The sequence below is a fragment of the Oenanthe melanoleuca genome, chromosome 2, assembly GCF_029582105.1.
Source record: "Oenanthe melanoleuca isolate GR-GAL-2019-014 chromosome 2, OMel1.0, whole genome shotgun sequence".
NCBI classification, from domain to species: Eukaryota; Metazoa; Chordata; class Aves; order Passeriformes; family Muscicapidae; genus Oenanthe; species Oenanthe melanoleuca.
In genome coordinates, this window is record NC_079335.1 from 108,085,145 (window position 1) to 108,101,801 (window position 16,657).

At 40.8% G+C, this 16,657-nt stretch overlaps 1 protein-coding gene across 1 annotated transcript in view; it reads left to right on the plus strand.

Moving 5' to 3' along the window:
* TRIM71 (tripartite motif containing 71) overlaps positions 1-16,657 on the plus strand; it is a 53,985-nt gene that overhangs the window by 30,937 nt on the left and 6,391 nt on the right. The window contains exon 2 of the mRNA XM_056483485.1: positions 9,814-9,981. Within this exon, the coding sequence (XP_056339460.1) occupies positions 9,814-9,981 (168 nt within the window). The remainder of the gene's footprint in view (positions 1-9,813; positions 9,982-16,657) is intronic.

The window sequence follows — 16,657 nt, forward strand, 5'->3', positions numbered from 1 at the left end:
CTAATGGGTAAATTGCTCTTATTGTTATTTGCTTTTACTCCACATAAAAACAGAACCATGGCAATCCTATGGAAGTTAAAACTAAATTTAAAGGGCATTTAATGTTTTGCATATGTAAAAGTCTAATTTTAATTGCAAGCAGCCTAATCCTCCTTTGGTAATTGCTGTGCTATTTCTGTGGGGATATTCACTCCCATAATACTGGGTCACTCTGGAGAGCTGATACTGGAAAGCAGGGGAGGAGGGACAGTTCTTGTACAGGTTATGTGGACTGATTGTGCTTAACAAGATGTTACTCAAACTGGAGTTACCAGAGTCTGGTAGTGGTGGTGTTAGATACCAGAATCTAGCTTCACTTTGCTAAATGTGTGCTAACAATCCTCCTTGTTAAAAGGGCTTTGAGATTTGCTAGTTTACAGGTTGATGCATTTTTCTTTCTTCCTAGCACAAATACTCCTTTTAAGTGTAAGGAATTTTTTTTTTTTAATTATGAAGAGATGATGTAATGTTAATCAAATTACTTTAAATGAGTAATCAGTACAGAGACAATTCCCTCAAATAATGTATGCACTTGAAGATTAGAAATTAAACATGTTGAGCTGCTGCCTAAAACTGCTGGTTTTATGTTCTTGTAAAAAACTAATTTATCTAAAACTATTTGAGCACTGTTCTCTACTAATTTTTTTGACTCTGAGTTATTGTGCTTTTCCTCTGTGATTGTCAGTAAGACCACATAAGCAAGGGGGGAACAAGGAGACAGTGAAGCTGCAAAGTAGGCTCAGAATTCATGCTTGCTTAGTTTTCTGGTACTTAGTTTTTCAGTATTCTCCAGCTTCTGCAGTTTGACTTAGAGGTTTTTCATGTGGTGCTTCAACTGTGGGAGTTTTCAAATAAATCTTTCAATTTTTTTTTTTTTTCTTATAGCAAATGAGTACTAGATGATGTAATTGAAGCATTATATGGTATGAAAATTAAGTCCAAACTCCTGTTCTGAAGAAATACTTTTCTGAACCAAGATTTCTAGTACTGCTTAAAATAAAAGGCAACAACAAAAAGAAAAAACAGTATGACTTCCCCCCTCCCCCCCTCACATGAAATAAATTTTTTTAAAAACCTAGAAAAACCCTGAACTAGAACCTATTGCAAATAGATAAAGCAGAAGTTTATCTGGATAAATGTGTTCTTTCTTCTCATACTCAGTTTTTTCCTAGCAGTTGAACATTATGAATTTAGGATGCCTAACCTGATAGGCTTTCTGACCCCCCAGAGAAGCCCTCTAACAATGTTAATGGGAATCAGTTGCATCAAAGTGAATCTTGTGAGGTAGTGGTGGATTGACTAGAGACTAGCTGTATAAGAAAATCAATCCTACTCAAGACCTGCTTGTGTTGGGAATCAGGGAAGTCTTTGTCAAACTGCACACAACCCATCTGCTTAACATGTTGTTTCTCAATTGGCTTGTCCTCAGCATGAGGACTAGCTGCCCTTGAGTGAAATCTGGGAACTTTAGGGTTGTTTGTTTCTCTTCCCAGTCCCTTCCCCAATCAAATCAAGAAAAGAATATGGTTTGTCTCCAGTACATTAAGAGACAAAAACTTTGTTTGCAAGACAAATAATGGCATCCTTGCTGTCATATTTCCATGTGAAGATCAATGGTTGCCAAGGACCTGAACAGAGGGAGAATGTTCTCTGCAGTGGTGTGGGAACAGCACAGGTTTGAGGAATATGGATTTTGAGAGGTGAGCCTGTACTGATGACAGTCAGAGATGACACAGGAGCCTGTGTGTACCCTGACTCTTAGTCCAACCCTTTCTGTGCATAGAGGGAAAATTTCCAAAGCTCTTACACTGATCTATGTGGGGAAGGGGAGAACGTGTTACATAGTGAGTTTGTAGGGATGTTAACATTTGGTTCTCTCTAAAATACAAAACACCTTGTCCAATAGCAAAGAAGTTGTCAACCTGCTGCTGTTTACAGCATTGCTGAAATCATGGTCAAGCTTTGGATCAGAACTTTTAAGACACTCTGGTTTTCAGAGAGCTGAAGAATTTACTGAGGCTCAGTAAATTTGCAGGGACTCACAGGACAGATGGGCCTGAAAGTAGAACTGTGTCCTGACCCACTCTGTCAGCCACCACAGCAGGCTATTAGCTTGCATGCTTGAACTGTTGAATATTTAGATCCACCCACTGTCCCCTGTGCCAAGACCACCCTGCTGCTACTCATGTCATGCAGATTTGGCACTGAAGCTGCATTTAAACAGCTAATGAGTTGCATGTTGAAGCACAGGCTGGTCTCCCCTATTGAAATCCGTGAAAGAGCTGTGACTTATCTTGGGCTGAGTAATCTACTAGCTACTGATACCATTGCATCTTCCCCTAGACTGGCTCCTTTACCTGCTTCAGTGTTGAAACAGATGTTGTTACTTTTCAAAAACAAAATAGAGTTGTTGTGGTGTTTTTTTTTAAATTCCAAACAACTTATTTAAAAGAAAATTGCTGAATGTCGACTTGCCATTATGTAATAATTAAACAGTAGTCCCCTGTGGGATAATTATACCTGCATCACACCCAGTATTAACATTAAAGTAGTGCTAAGCCTTGCTTACCTCTATTTAGGTAGAATTGGACCAGTGAGTTAAGTTGGAAGCAAGATGCTCTTTCCAGTCCATCAGTAACTGGAATCTCTGAGGTTGTGAGTTAGATCAGCTGTCTGGGTTACCTTGCACCCAAGAGCTCTTAGCTGGTGAGATGGGCAAAGTCCAGTGCCTGGAGTGGTGCTTGCTCCATCATCAGAATGGATCAATGGGGTGTAGTGCATCTGGCAGAGGTGCTGCCAAGAGAAATGCTTGGGAAGCTGCTGTGCCAGGTGGGTGCCTCGAACCAGAAGCTGCAGTCAGCACATGAAGTTTCATTTACAAGATTTTAACCTAAAAAGAGGATGCAGTTTCATAGTAGGCTGGAGCCAGCAGATGCTTAAAACAGCCTTGTCAGAGGTGTTACTTCCTGTCTCCTGGCCCGGTTGGCAGCCTGTTGTCACACCATTCCAGTGGTCATATGGCCTTCAGAGTGAAGTGGAACCTGATTGTCACTTCTACCCCAAATCCATTCAAATTTGCAAGTGCTGTTTGTGTTGGCAAAGGCAACTTAAATGGTCTCTGCTCTGCTCCCAGATGGCTGTTAGTACCTACTGGGTGTTCTAAAAGTGATTAATGTGGCTATGCAGTCTTTCAAAAAACTTTGCTTTCAACCTGGATGGGTTGACTGACTCAGTGCTGTCACCACTCTAAAATATGTAGCTGTTTTTACTGGCTTCATGACATCACAGGAGGATTGAAAAGGTAAACATTAGGAATTTTAAGAGTATAGTAGTCTATTTGATTTACCAGCCTGTTTAACTCAACTCCAGTTAGATACTGTTCTCTTCCAGCTAGAACTTGAGACGAATGCTATCAGTGAGAAGATTTACACTGATTTCCAGCTGTGAGGCTGGCAAAGTACCAGATAGTTGTCATCAAATGTCTCTATGCCCCTAATTATGGCTTCTTCCCCCTTCCTTGTGCTGGTCCTACTGATCTTCTGATCCCAGGCTCAGCTGATTAAAAATAGTTTATTCAAAAATGAATTTTATGCTTTTTGTAAAGATACGCAAATATTTTCACTGAGACTGGATCAGTAAAGGGAGGGAGATAGGAGCAAGGCAGTGGAGATTTAGGGCTTCCTCAGAGAGTAGCTGTCAGTTTAACTGTGGAGTAAAATGACAAGCTGTGAGCTGTGTGTGGTTTTGCATTTGAGGTTTTATTTGTGAGCTTTCTTCCCCTTCATGTGCTGGGCCAAGAGATACCTGTGTGGCTGAGAAATAAGGAACAGAACCCACTGGAGCATCTGGGGAATGAAGGGTATTAACACTAGTGCTGGAAAAAAGCGTGTGGAATTACAGTTTTATTTCCTATAAACAGACTTGCATGAGCCAAGTCATCTGTTTGCTGGGCTTTTATTATTCCAGATGGGGTAAGGAAATCAAGGTGAATTTAAGAAGGGCTGAATGACCCTCTTGCACTCGATGAATTTCTAATTGGACCAAAACCCACTTCTATTCATCCAAGTGGCAAAGGAAGGTAATAGTAAACTAATTTTACTCTTGCCACTTGGTACAGCTACCTGTGCATGCTGCATGCCCTGTCTAGGACAGGGCTGTAACTCTTCAAAGTGCTCATGCTTTTGTAGGAATTTTATTAGAATATTGAGCCAAGTTTCAGGAGTAACTCCTTTGTGTGTTGGAGTTGGTGTGCAATTTCCCATTACCACTGTATGCAAAGACAGTTCTACACCAGAGCATCAAGTTAAAACACAAGTTCTAGGAGCAATTTGATCATTAACTGGTATCTCTGAATGCCACGTTTAAGGTATGCTGGGAAATTGCCTGTAGTTCTGATGTGTATCATGTGACTTGCCCATGTCTTCAGTCTTTACATTTAGCACTTGAATTTCAGATTCCTAATATACTACTTTAATTTCATCATGGTGTGAATCAAGTTAATTATCACAAATTGCCATTGGGGTGAAAACAAAGGACCAGTTTCCTACAGAGTAAAAATACTGCTTATTTTGCTCTAAACCTTCAACAATTATCTGTATCAAACTCCACACCAGGAGGACTAGTTCATTTGTATACTATTAAAAAAAAAAAAAAAAATTTGCTGCATGCAAGGAAGCAGCATTTTCGGGAGGGAGGCAATTAAAAAAAAAAAAAAAAAAAAGCAAAAAAAAAGCCCACAGTGCTGAGTAAGTAGGACTAAAATTCCTTGGAAAATTGTTTTATATGAAACTCAGTCATCTAAGCCTTACACACTACCTAACAAAGCCACTGGTGTTTGAGTTACTGTCAAGGGAACTTGATAATAAAACACCTTTAGCAATGGAAAGCTTTAAACTGACTATAGTAAGGTTTTCTTTCTAATCATAAAATCAGCCTAAGTTACAAGTACCATACTGAAGCTTTTCCAAAAGTAGAAACCAAGAAGCTACTGTTTTATCTGTAGACTTCTTTTATTGTTGGTTAAGATTACAGGGTAGCTTTTTAGAGCATCAGACTTGCATTTTAAAAATAATGTGGCCTTATGTGTTGCTGCCTTGTACAAATGAACACTGTAGGCTTAAAAAAAATCCTTGCATGATACTGAAATGTCATGACAGAAAACAAATTTTTAACGTGATTAGATTCCCCATGCTTTGTCTATTGCATGCACATGCGTTCTGAAAATGAGAGAAATAAAGTGTTTGCAAGCTGGGAGGAGAAGGGTGTCGTGAGTATTGCTGAAAGAATATTTATTTAAACACAGTGTAAGGATAAGCCTCCTCAGATGCTGCTTCTGCTGAATTCTCCTCTGTCATGGTGCCTACTACATTCCATTGCTTTTGTCTGGGCTTGGTATTTGGGAAATTTTGGTGAGGGCTGGAAGGTGGGGGGGGGGGGGGTTACGCTGGAAGCTGGTCAGCAGTAAGGAGAGAAGGGCTGGTGTGGGAATTGTGGAGTGGGGTCAGGGTTTAACTTTAGTGGCCATTCATCAGATGATGATTGATTGCTGTGCAGTCCCGGGGGACGTTTAACAACATCTCCGCCCATCCCCCTGCCCCCTTTGAAAGCAGATGGACCAAAAAATGGGGAGAGCGACACCCAGGAATTCCTGCTGTTGTAAAATGTTTTTACGGTGCACTGTACAGCCTTTCCTGAAGCAATCACATTTATGGCCTTGCTGTTGTATTTCTTGGGCTGCTGTGGCTGTAAAAGATGAATAGCCCTGTAACATGGTTCACTGATTCTGTTTAAATTGAAGTAGGCTCCCTTTATTGTTTTGTGTCTAAAATTGTATGCCACCAATTCAGGAAATATTTCCTGTTTGGGAAATAATCAACCCATAGCTGATTTATTTTAAAATAAATCACTTTTAACTATCTCTAAAACTAGTCCCCTCTTCCTTCTGATTTCTCTCTTCACTTAGTTCTGGTAGAAATTCTAAAATACTAATTAATGTAGTAGAACAGTTCTAAAAAAGAAATAAAAGCTCCTAGACTTGCTTATTAATATTTTTCCCTTTACTGGATAAGGTGTTGTAGGGTACCAGTTTTTATCTTAAAAACGGTATTTTTACTTAATTACTTAATAATTACTACAGAAAGAAACAATTCATTAAATGCAATTTACACAGATTATAAATTTTTTTGAAAGGACAAATCTGTCTCTACTTTTATACTTCTTTCCTTGCTGCCCATCAGAGCATTCATGTGGTTTGGAAAAAACAGTAATGTTTGAAGGTGTTTGCTTACAAACCAATTTTTCCTATGTTTGGGTAAATAGTGAAATTAACAGGACAATAGTTAATTTACAGCTTGATGGATCTTTTGGCTGCATCATCTCTGCCCCTTCAGATAGGGAGGGGGTGGAAATTTTTAGGACTTTCCTATAGGCACTGTTTTAAGTCTTTGTTTTGGTGGGGGTTTTTGGTGGGTTTTTTGTGAGTTTATTTTGGGTTGTTTGTTTGTTTTGGGGTTTGGGATTTTTTTTTTTTGGTTTCTTGAGGTCATGTGGAGTTTGTTTTTTAACTGAGGGTAAGCTAATGAATGCTAAGGAAGACTTAGTGTTATTTCTCCCTTCCCTCCTACTACTCCTGCCCATCCACACTTCAAGACCAGTCTTGTTATTTGTCCTGTGAGGAGCAGGGAAGGAGCATTGCAATGCTGCAGTAGCAGTGAACTCAAGTGTGGGGCGGCCATCTCACATTGCTGAACTGGCTCTGCTGGTGCTTTGGGTGTGCTTGCTGTGTGTGCATCAGTTCTGAATTGAGAACACAGCTGTGCATTGTCCTACACCTATCCTCAGTATGATTATCTTTTTCTTTTCTTCTTTTCTTTTTTTCTTTTTTTTTTTTTTTTTTATTTCCCAGGGAGTTGCTTGTTTGGGGGATGAGGGGAAAGGGGAGCTCTGGCTCCCCCCACCCCACTCTATTTAGAACCAGGCATAGAAACTTAATCTAGCAGTACATGACCTTTGTGGCCATGACCTAGGGACTGGGATGTGAGCAGGCTTGAGCTTAACAATAAACTCCTGGCTGTGGCTGCAAGCACAGGCAAGTTGGATGCTGTGCCCGAGCCCCATCAGCCCAGCTGGCACATCCCCCCCTCAGTGCTGTGCCCTGCACAGCCAGAGACTTCCTAGCTTTATTCTCTGGGAGTGTACCCTTTGCTGGTAGAGCTGATGTACAGCCTGCTGGGTGCTTCTGGCAAGTGACACTGACCACAGGAGGAGAGCTGCCCTTGCCCCCCTGCCAACTTTGGGGATTCTCTTGTGGTCTTTGTCCCCAGAAAGGAGTTTCTGGGGAGTTGCTAGTTCCCCTTGAAGCTGACTCCTTCAATACTCTTCTGGTGGCTGGCTGGCTCCCCTCCCCACATAGAGAACTAGGGATTGTGCATTTGTGTTTTTCCACTCTGTGTACTTAGGGTAAAGTGTAGTGGTGGAGATCAGACTAGATCTTTCTGCCCAAGCTTGCTCTTTTGCTCTTCATTTTAAATCTAGGCTGTTTTTACCTTTATTTGTTTGTTTGACTGAGAAATAAATAAGGCCTTATCAATGGCTCTATAGTATCTACCCAAGACCTTCCTCTACCATGTCCTGTGTAATCTGCCTGTTTCCTAAATGACAATATGGCTTTTGTCACTCTTCATTCTAAATTCAGGAGTGATGTCTCCCACCACATTTTGATGGGTGGTAAGAGGCAACTGAACAGTTTAAGCTTGGTTTTTTCTTTGGCTTGAGCAGCTGGGTGACTCTCTTACTCAGTGGATGCTGTTAGCTTACAGCAGGAGTTGATGGAGCTTTTGCTTCTGGTATTGACTTATTGTGGAGGACTAGTAATAGATTTAACTTGCTTCTGGTCTTCTGTTCATATGGTCACCATTTTCGTTTCAGCTGCTCTGCTTGACTGAGGCCCCAAATCCCTGCTGTATGTTTTTAAAGTATATCAGATTCATATGCCTTAACTTGATACCATGTCTTGGTTTTCATTCTCTCTCAACTTCTCAGTTAAGTGGAGTTATTCAGCAACATGTAATAAGCATTCCCTGTAATTTCAACAGAAGAATTACAGAACTCATGTGCAAGTGAACATAGTATATATATTTAGACAACCACAGTGTAAGGACAAGGATTCCTCCAGTTGAGGATGATGATGTGTTTGAACAATGCATTTCAGACCTAAGGCTCTTTTTTCACTTGGAAGAATGGGAATCTGAGACAGTGCTTGAGGATTTAGTGTTTGAACAGAAGCAAAGTGAGTCTGTTCCAGTTTCCCTACAGCAAAACTTGATTTCAGGAAAAAAAAAGGGCAGGTTTTAGTAAAATCTGACATGTGCACATGAACACACACATACCCCTTTGAGAAATTAATCCATGTACCACTTCAGCTGTTGCGCTTATAGGAGCTTAAAATGTCACTTTATGCGGCCCAGGCAATCCAAGGGAATCACCTGTCCTGTCCTTCCCCTTACTTTTGAGGGAGAAGGGAAAGGGGGATGTTATGCACCATATCATGAGCTGTTAGCTGGAGTCGGGAGTGGCTGGATGACAGCTGGGAGAAGACAGGCATATCAAACACTTGTCCAATCTTTGTTCTGCTCTTGCTCCTTTCTGTGAGGTAGGCTTCAAATATCTGGTGATGGAAAAGTTGTTCGTAGTATGAAACCTCATGCCATTGCACTGTTCCATGGTAATAAAGATTTTCTATTATTACACTCTAAGAAAAAACTATGTGTAGCTAAGAGCAAGACTTTAATATAGATCTTTCTTTTGTTGGAGTGTTGTGCTCCTTCGTTTACATCTTTGGAAACAAACTTGAGAGTGCTGATTTCTGCTTCCCTCTAAGAAAGCAGGCTTCCATGGAAGTTATTTCTGTGTGTTACTTCCCTCTACTGGATGGAATGGGAGTAACTACAGCTGTGAATGGATCCAGCTTTCTAGGCTAACATCTTGGTCTGAGTTGTGATTTGAATATAGGGTTTGGAAGTGCTTTGTGAACAGAATAGGGATTTAGTGGTTTCCCACAGGTCACTGTAGCATTCAAATGCTCTGATGGGCATAATGAAGTTCTAGCTTTGTTTTCCAACTCAGGCATCTTGAAGCCTCACTAGCACAAAAAACATTGTCATAGCAAAGTTTTTTTGCTTTGTTGATGGAAGTGGCAGGAGGGAGTTTTGTCTAATATTGTTGCTGACCTGAGTGTAAGGAATTTGCATATTTTAAAAGAGAGGATGGTTCTTGGCATGCATGGTTGGTTTTCCCCTTGTGAGCAGTGAGTGTGCTGTGTTGCAGCTCTCCAGTGTATTGATTATTGAATGGCCCACTTAAGAGAATTTGGTGTTTGTACTTGCAGGAAAAGTCTTCACCTGAAACTTGCCATGGATGCCATCTCCAATCTGTAAGTGTTGGCAGATGGCTTCCGCTCTTAAGAGGAGCTGATGTGGACACTCTTCCTAGTATTGTATTGCAAAGAAAACAATGACACTTCCATCTAACTGTTAGGGCATGATTTGGAGTTTACTGGGAAGGATAGCTCTTCCTCTGTGGAGAAACTATTGTGAAGTCTTTGCCTATTGCTACTGCCTCTAACCATCTCCTTTATTATATCTGAGCTTTTTGATTTTTTTTTTCTTTTTTTTTTTTTTTTTTTTTTTTTTTTTTTTTTTTTTTTTTGCACATCCTGGCTCTGTTTTCCTTTCAATTCTTCTTTATGTAGTGATATTTTTTTTCCCCTTTTTCCAGGTACTGCATTTCTACTGTGATACCTGTTCTGTCCCCATATGTCGGGAATGTACCATGGGACGACATGTGGGTCACAGCTTTATCTACCTCCAAGATGCCCTACAGGACTCCAGGACTCTCACCATTCAGCTTCTGGCAGATGCTCAGCAAGGACGACAGGCTATTCAAGTAAGACACTCCCAACTTGAGTACTTTATTTCCCCCTCCTTCTCCCCCTTCTCCCCCCCAGCTTGTCTGTTACAGGGCAAGGTGTCAAGGCAAAAAGCTCTCTGCTTCTGCTGTCAGTCTTCTCACCCCTTCTGTTTTCTCAGATCTCTGACAGAAGTGGCAGTGGAGCTGAAAATAAAGTGCTGTTATATGATTTTTGCATTCTTGCAGCATAATCCTGTCATGTAAATCACAATATATATGAAGCTCTGTACAAATGCACTTGAGTGTGAAGCATTTCAAGAAAGTTCAGATCTTGTGTGGCAGTGCCAAACCTGGTTTTGTTTTTACAAGTGAGACTTCCTTTGAGCATCTTCCTGCCTGCATAGCTTCTTGCACTCTGCCTACCTTTGACTCTTGTTACGTCTTCAGTGTTGCCACCAAATACAAAATACTAATCAGCTGCTGGATTAGTGTGAAATTCCTTTACCTGCATGAGGATCTAGAGCTATCTCCATGTGAGGATTGCTCTGCATACAAAGATGCACACTGCCTGTTACTGTGTTCTACCTCAGCAGTGTTTTATAGCACAAATACAAATACCTGGCAAGGGCTGGAAAGAAGGTAGTAAAAACTAGAAAAGGAATTTTCATAGGGAATTAAGCTGCAGTGATATATAGGTCCTTATTTTTGATCACTTATACCTAGTGGTAGATTTGGTATTGTATTAGTAGTAGTTTTGTCTATAGGGAGACTTTGGGTGAGAAGGAGGGAGACTTTTGGGGAGACCATAGTGAGAAGCTTCACGTCTGCTGCCATGTGGTTTTCTTAACATCGTGTTCTAAATTTCAGTTGGGTATTACAAAACTTAACACTATATACTTTAACTGCTAAGATTTTTTTTTTTTTTAAAGTAAACATTTGTAGGATGTCATGCATAGGGATTTGACTTAGTTTTTGAATTGGGTGAGCTTTCCTGGCACATGCAAGGTACAAGCAACAATTAAAATAACCCAAAGCTCATTGTCCTCCCTTTGCTGCTAGCTTCTAGTAAATGAGGGAATTTAGCTTATTCTGTGGGACAAGAGCAACTAATTAGTCTCTCATTAATTCTTTGCACCAGTGGAATGATAATAATTTTTGTTGGTATAGATGGTAATCAGTTGTTGACATTTTCCTTCAGCTTCTGATGTTAACTTGTTACACCAGCACAGTGAACAACAAGTTTTTGGAGATGGATGGCTAATTTTAGATTCCAGCTTCAGACAGAATCCTGGAAAACATAGGATCTTCCAAGATTTTTTTTAAACTGAGTTATAAAGCAGTATCCATACTGAAATGTTTTACACATCCCCAAAATGACAAGAAGGAAGGAATTACACTAGTTTAAAGACCATCACTGGGGCAGTGTTCTGAATTTCTCCAGGCTGTCCTAGACAAGGACTTTGCCTGTTAGTAATTAAATTATTGCTTTTGACCTCCAGGGCTATTATTCATCTAACTGGTACAGCTAAATCATCTAAGACTTTGGGAGTAGAAACTAGCAGGGGATCATGGAGCACCACTCTGCTACTATTGCATAAATGCTTTTGTGCCTAATTTTCTTCCTACCAAGTTTTTGTTCTCATTCCTCCCTTATCTTTTCCTGGCCTTTATGCAAAAGGCTCCTGCCATTGTGGTGAGTTGATTGTTACTTGATGGTGCAGGTGAAAGTTTTGTGGTGCTGAATATGCTCATGTAACTTGAACAAGCAGCTCTACTGAACTTAGATTGTGCAGCTTTGCCCTGGTCTGGCTGCAGCCCATCCAGGTTAAGAGGCTGTCTTGGAAGTATTAGCTGAGCAGCTTGAGTAAAGATCTGTAAAATGAACCATCTTTTCAAGAACTGAGTTGTTTCATTAGTTTAGTGGGGTTTTTAATCTGGACCACTGCACAGAAGAAGAGTAGTGAGCAAACAGATCATGATAAAATTAACAGGGTGGAAATCTGTATGTGCATGTGCAGGAATGGGAAAATTGTTCAGCCCAAAACAGCTGCTCCCAAAGCAACATCAGCAGAAATCAGATGAGCATGTGATGCTGTTAAAAGCAGAGGTGCCCCACTCAAAGTTTTCATGGAGCAGAGCTCTCCTTGTTCTTGGGACAGTATGACTGTGCAGCTATATGTTTATCCTAGGGAGGAGACAGCATGTCAGCATGAATTCCAAACAAACTCTAAAATAAGTAGTCTCTAAATTAAAAGAAATTGGCTTGAGTGGTTTTCAGAAAAGTATGGAAATAGCCAAGAGTGAATTAAATGCCAGTACAAGCTGTAATATGAGAAACACAAGACTGGAGCTCTAAGAGGCTTGAAAAGTAATATGTAGTAGTAACACCTCTTAGTGGGACTGATACATACTGCTGTACCATGAACTCTTTCTTAATCAGCTCTGAAAGTGAGAGCTCCCCTGGCAGGAGATATTGAGGATGGATGAGGAGGGGTGGTTGAGAGTAAATGGGAAAAGGTGGAATTTGAAGGGCATTGCAGGAGAGAGGAAATCAAGCCATGAGTCAACTGGCTGGAGAGTATCTGGTTAACCAAAGTTGAAGGCTTTTAGGAAGAAATGTTTATTTAAGCTCTTCCTGTGGCTTTGGAGGAAAGATTGTTTTTCAGACTTAAAAAAAATGCTGTGAGTTGGGATACATTTCAACCTCTTGATCCACTGAAGCCTGATGTAGTGTGTCACTCCAGAAGAGTCGCTTCTCAAGGAAGTTGGAAGTCCTCTGTCAGAGCAAGCCTTGAGACCAAGAAGTGTCCTTTTTTTCCATCAGTGAAATTTCTGCAGCAGTGGAAAGCCTTCCATGCTTCCTTGTGCTGTGATGGTCCTGGCCTGCATTCCTAAGCCTGTCTAACATGAGAACTTGTGCCTGTGTGGTGAACTGATCCAGCTGAAAGGGTAGCCTTTCTGTGGGTTCACTTTTTGGCTGGGTCAGCCCTCTGGCTGGTTCACTACAGAGCTACAAGGACTGCCGATGGTGCCAGGGAATGAAGCAGCAACATCCAAACTGGTTGCTGGTAGGACTCTCCTTATTTCAGCAGAAAGCTATACTCCTAGCTGGAATACTTTCCCAGCCTTTTCAGATTTATTCACAGGGTGACATGAAAGCCAAAGTTGACACTAGATAAATGGTGTGGGAGGAATCAGGACTGCTGCCTTTCTATATGGGGAGCATGTCCTGCTGCCTTGTTTTACCTCATGAAAGTGCACACTTAGCTGTCTTCTTTCAGAATTTTTTCCAAGGACTAGGTCACAAACTGAACGTAAATCTGTTATGGTGAAAGATAGATGGCTTCTTCAAAATGTCACCTTCTTAAAATACATCTATACATGTGTAACTGTATATATGTATGGATGTATGCATGTAATCTAATGCACTTGCGTAACAGTAAAGCACTGAGTGCTCATGCTCCTTTAGGGTCAATTTCCTGGTGAACATGTTAAAATACATTTTAATTTGTTCATCTCCGATGTCTTTAAAAATGGGTTTATTGAAAAACAAAATAAATTCTTTCTTAGCTGAGCCTGTAATTGGTTTTGCTGTGGTGCTTGACCATGCAAGCTCCTCCCTGCCTGGTGAGATTGGCCATGTGCTGAATGGAATGGGAGCTGCTCCCTTACTTAGGAGCTTCCCTCCCAGATTTGTTGGGGAAGCAGTATGAAATAGATTAACACCTTTTCAGGGGGTGAGGGGGCTCTGTAAGAAACTCTGGCCAGAGGAGGAAGCTGATGTGTTGCCTTGAGCCTCTGCCCTTGGTGGGAGCTTCCCTGTGGGCTGCCATATGGATGTGTGCTGCTGGGAGGTCGATACCTGAGAAGGATGGCACTGCTGTGCTGCAAGGGATCGTTTGGGGCTTGTCACATTGAGTTAGCTCAGGCAGCCCTGAGCGTGGCTTTGAAGTCAGGCTTGCAGGTTTGAGAATCTGAAATGAAGCTTTGGAAACAAAATGGAGTCTATTGTGCTTTTCTAAAGCTGGGATTTATATCAGGAGGCTAAATTTCTTAGTACTTTGTCATTGTTTTGTGTGGTATTTCAGTGAGTTCCCCAGTGCAGCATTTGAGCAGATGGTTATTGGGGAAGATGGATTTGACATGTGTCACTGTCCAAACTGCTGTTCTGCCTAAAACTGTAGGCAAAAAGTATGTTCTTGCAGTACAAACCAAAATGATTGTTTAGTTGTATCTGGCATGAGTTAACCTGGATTCCAGCCCTCCCTCTGTCAAAGTTTCTTTTAAAATTATCTTTGTGAGGAACTTCAAGTGAGGATGTTTTAGTGTTTTACACTCATTAGACAGAAATCTTTAAATTGGTGCAGCTACTGTGATTTGTGCTGTAGCTGCACAAGTATTACTGCAAATTCACTGCTAAGCTTGTTAATCCTGGTACCTTTCACTACAATTATATAGGATCTTCCAGTCAATTTTTCTAGTGTAAGAACATTAGGAATTTTGTATCTGTTTCTTGATGCTGGAGAAAGCCAACTGTTATCTCCTGGTTGTTTTATCCTGCTTTGACACAGTGATAAGTAACTGGAAAAGTTCAGTGAAACAAGCCCACTGTATCTTTTTGTGCCTTAAGGAACTGAAGACAAACCACTTACGGCTGGAACACCTTCCATTTGGTGGAAGAGGGCTAACTTAAAACATATCAAAAGTTTCCTTAAAGATTTTTTTATATTTAATATGCTCTTAAAATCCAGAAAGTTGTTTGTCAGAGAAGAAGCATCTCAGCTGTTTGTTCCCCTCTGAGTAGGGTTAACTTAGTCTTAAATTCCTTAATGGTTAAACTGCAAATCCTCCATACTAAGGTAGAAGAGTATATTTGAGAGTATATTTTATTCAATACCTGTGGTCCATTCACCCCTCAAATACTGAAGAATGCCTCAGTAGAACCAAAATTTGCTTCTGAATTCAAATTTTCTCTCCAGAGGTTTGCACTTTATTGCAGAACTTGAGATTGGGAAACTTAAATGTCGGAATTAATGCCTGAAAAATTATACCTCCCTCCCATCTTTGGATGGATGGAATAAAAAAAATCATAGGGACTTTTTCAAATATGTTCATGCAAGCCAGCATTGATGAGTTGCAGTACAGTTACCATAAGCAGGCTTTATGTATGTCATGGTGCTGCCACTAGTGACAACTTGGGAGTCTAGAACATTAAATATTCCATAGGAATATTTAGGTAAGCTTGAAATCATAGAATTTTTTTAATAACTTGAGGCTCTAGCTCCTACTGTTCAACAGAAGACAGGAAATACAAAAAATTGCTGAATGCTGCCATTCTACAAAATGGCAAGTCGTGGTTTGGGCACCTCTGTAGTCCAGAGATGGATGGGTATCCATAAGTATGGCCAAGTTCTGTAGTGCTAGCCTTCTAACCCTTGCAGCTGATTTCTTCATAGCTTTGTGTTGTACCATCAGTTGCTGTAGCCACTGGACCAAGATCATTGCAAGTTTTTTGCTCAGGTGGTGAAATGTAGGGAAAGGGGAGCTCACAGAGGTGTCCACCTAAAGGGAGCTTGCAGAGGACACCCACGTTCCAGTACAGCTTTGCCCTTTACCTTTTACTCAAATCTGAAATGTGCTGGTAGCAATAGCTGGTGGTGAGTGTCTGCACTGCTTTCCTGTGTGCAAACACTTTTGTGTGCCTCACTTGAAGCTCTCTGTGCAGTTTTCTTGTGTGGTGCCCCCCCTGGAAAAGATCTCACCTGCACAAGGACTGTTTCTACTGCAGTTTTACTCTTGAGGAATTGGCAGTACCAGTTTCAACCCTAAAGTTTGCACAATACACTGCAAAGTAGTGTTTTACTTGTTTTTAACAATCACAAGATACTGGTGGCTTCTCTAATAGAATGGGGAGTGGTATTGGTGGCAATTTTTAGAGCCCTGGGAAGCCACAGGTGGAGAGGTACAGCTGTAAATAGATGATTTACTTTATTGGCCAACAGCAGGAAAGAAAACAGTTGTTCTTAATCTCACATTCAGCACAATTCTTGCATAAATACAGGCCTTGTCTTCTGTCACCCACGTGTATGTGGGCTGGCTGACCATCTAAATCACTAGCACTGGAAAAATTATGATGTACCATGAGGACAGTGTGTCATAAAAGCTATTTTTCTTTACAAGTATTTGTTGTTAAAAAGATTGTGTGGTGTCTGAGCAGGACAAGAAACACTGTGACTTAACATGCTTCCTTAGAAGTTGATCTCCCTGAGACAAGTTATGCACAGTCAATGCCTGCAGAACAGCAGGAGTGAGTTTTCATGGCAGAACCCTGACATCTTACAGTAATCAAAGTGAACAAGGGATTTCCATGTGAAGAAGACTCACAAAAGTTGTACTTAATGCTCTTGGCTTTTGCTTCAGATATAGACAGCTTTCTATTGCTGTTTCCCCCATCATACCTCTGCATGTTTGATACTGGTCAGCCTTTGTAGGCTGTTCTAGCTTATTTGGGCAGAGTGCAGGACCTCTGAATTTTACCAAAACCTCACCAGTATCCTGGATGGTATTAGAATCTTAGCTGTTCATACTTGGGCAAGTGAAAATAAATCTAGATGATGACATGATTAGTTGGTAGACAACCAGTTGAACATAACTGGTTCCTATAGCTGAAAGATCACAGCATTCACTGGGAGTTACTGCCTCTCCTGCTACG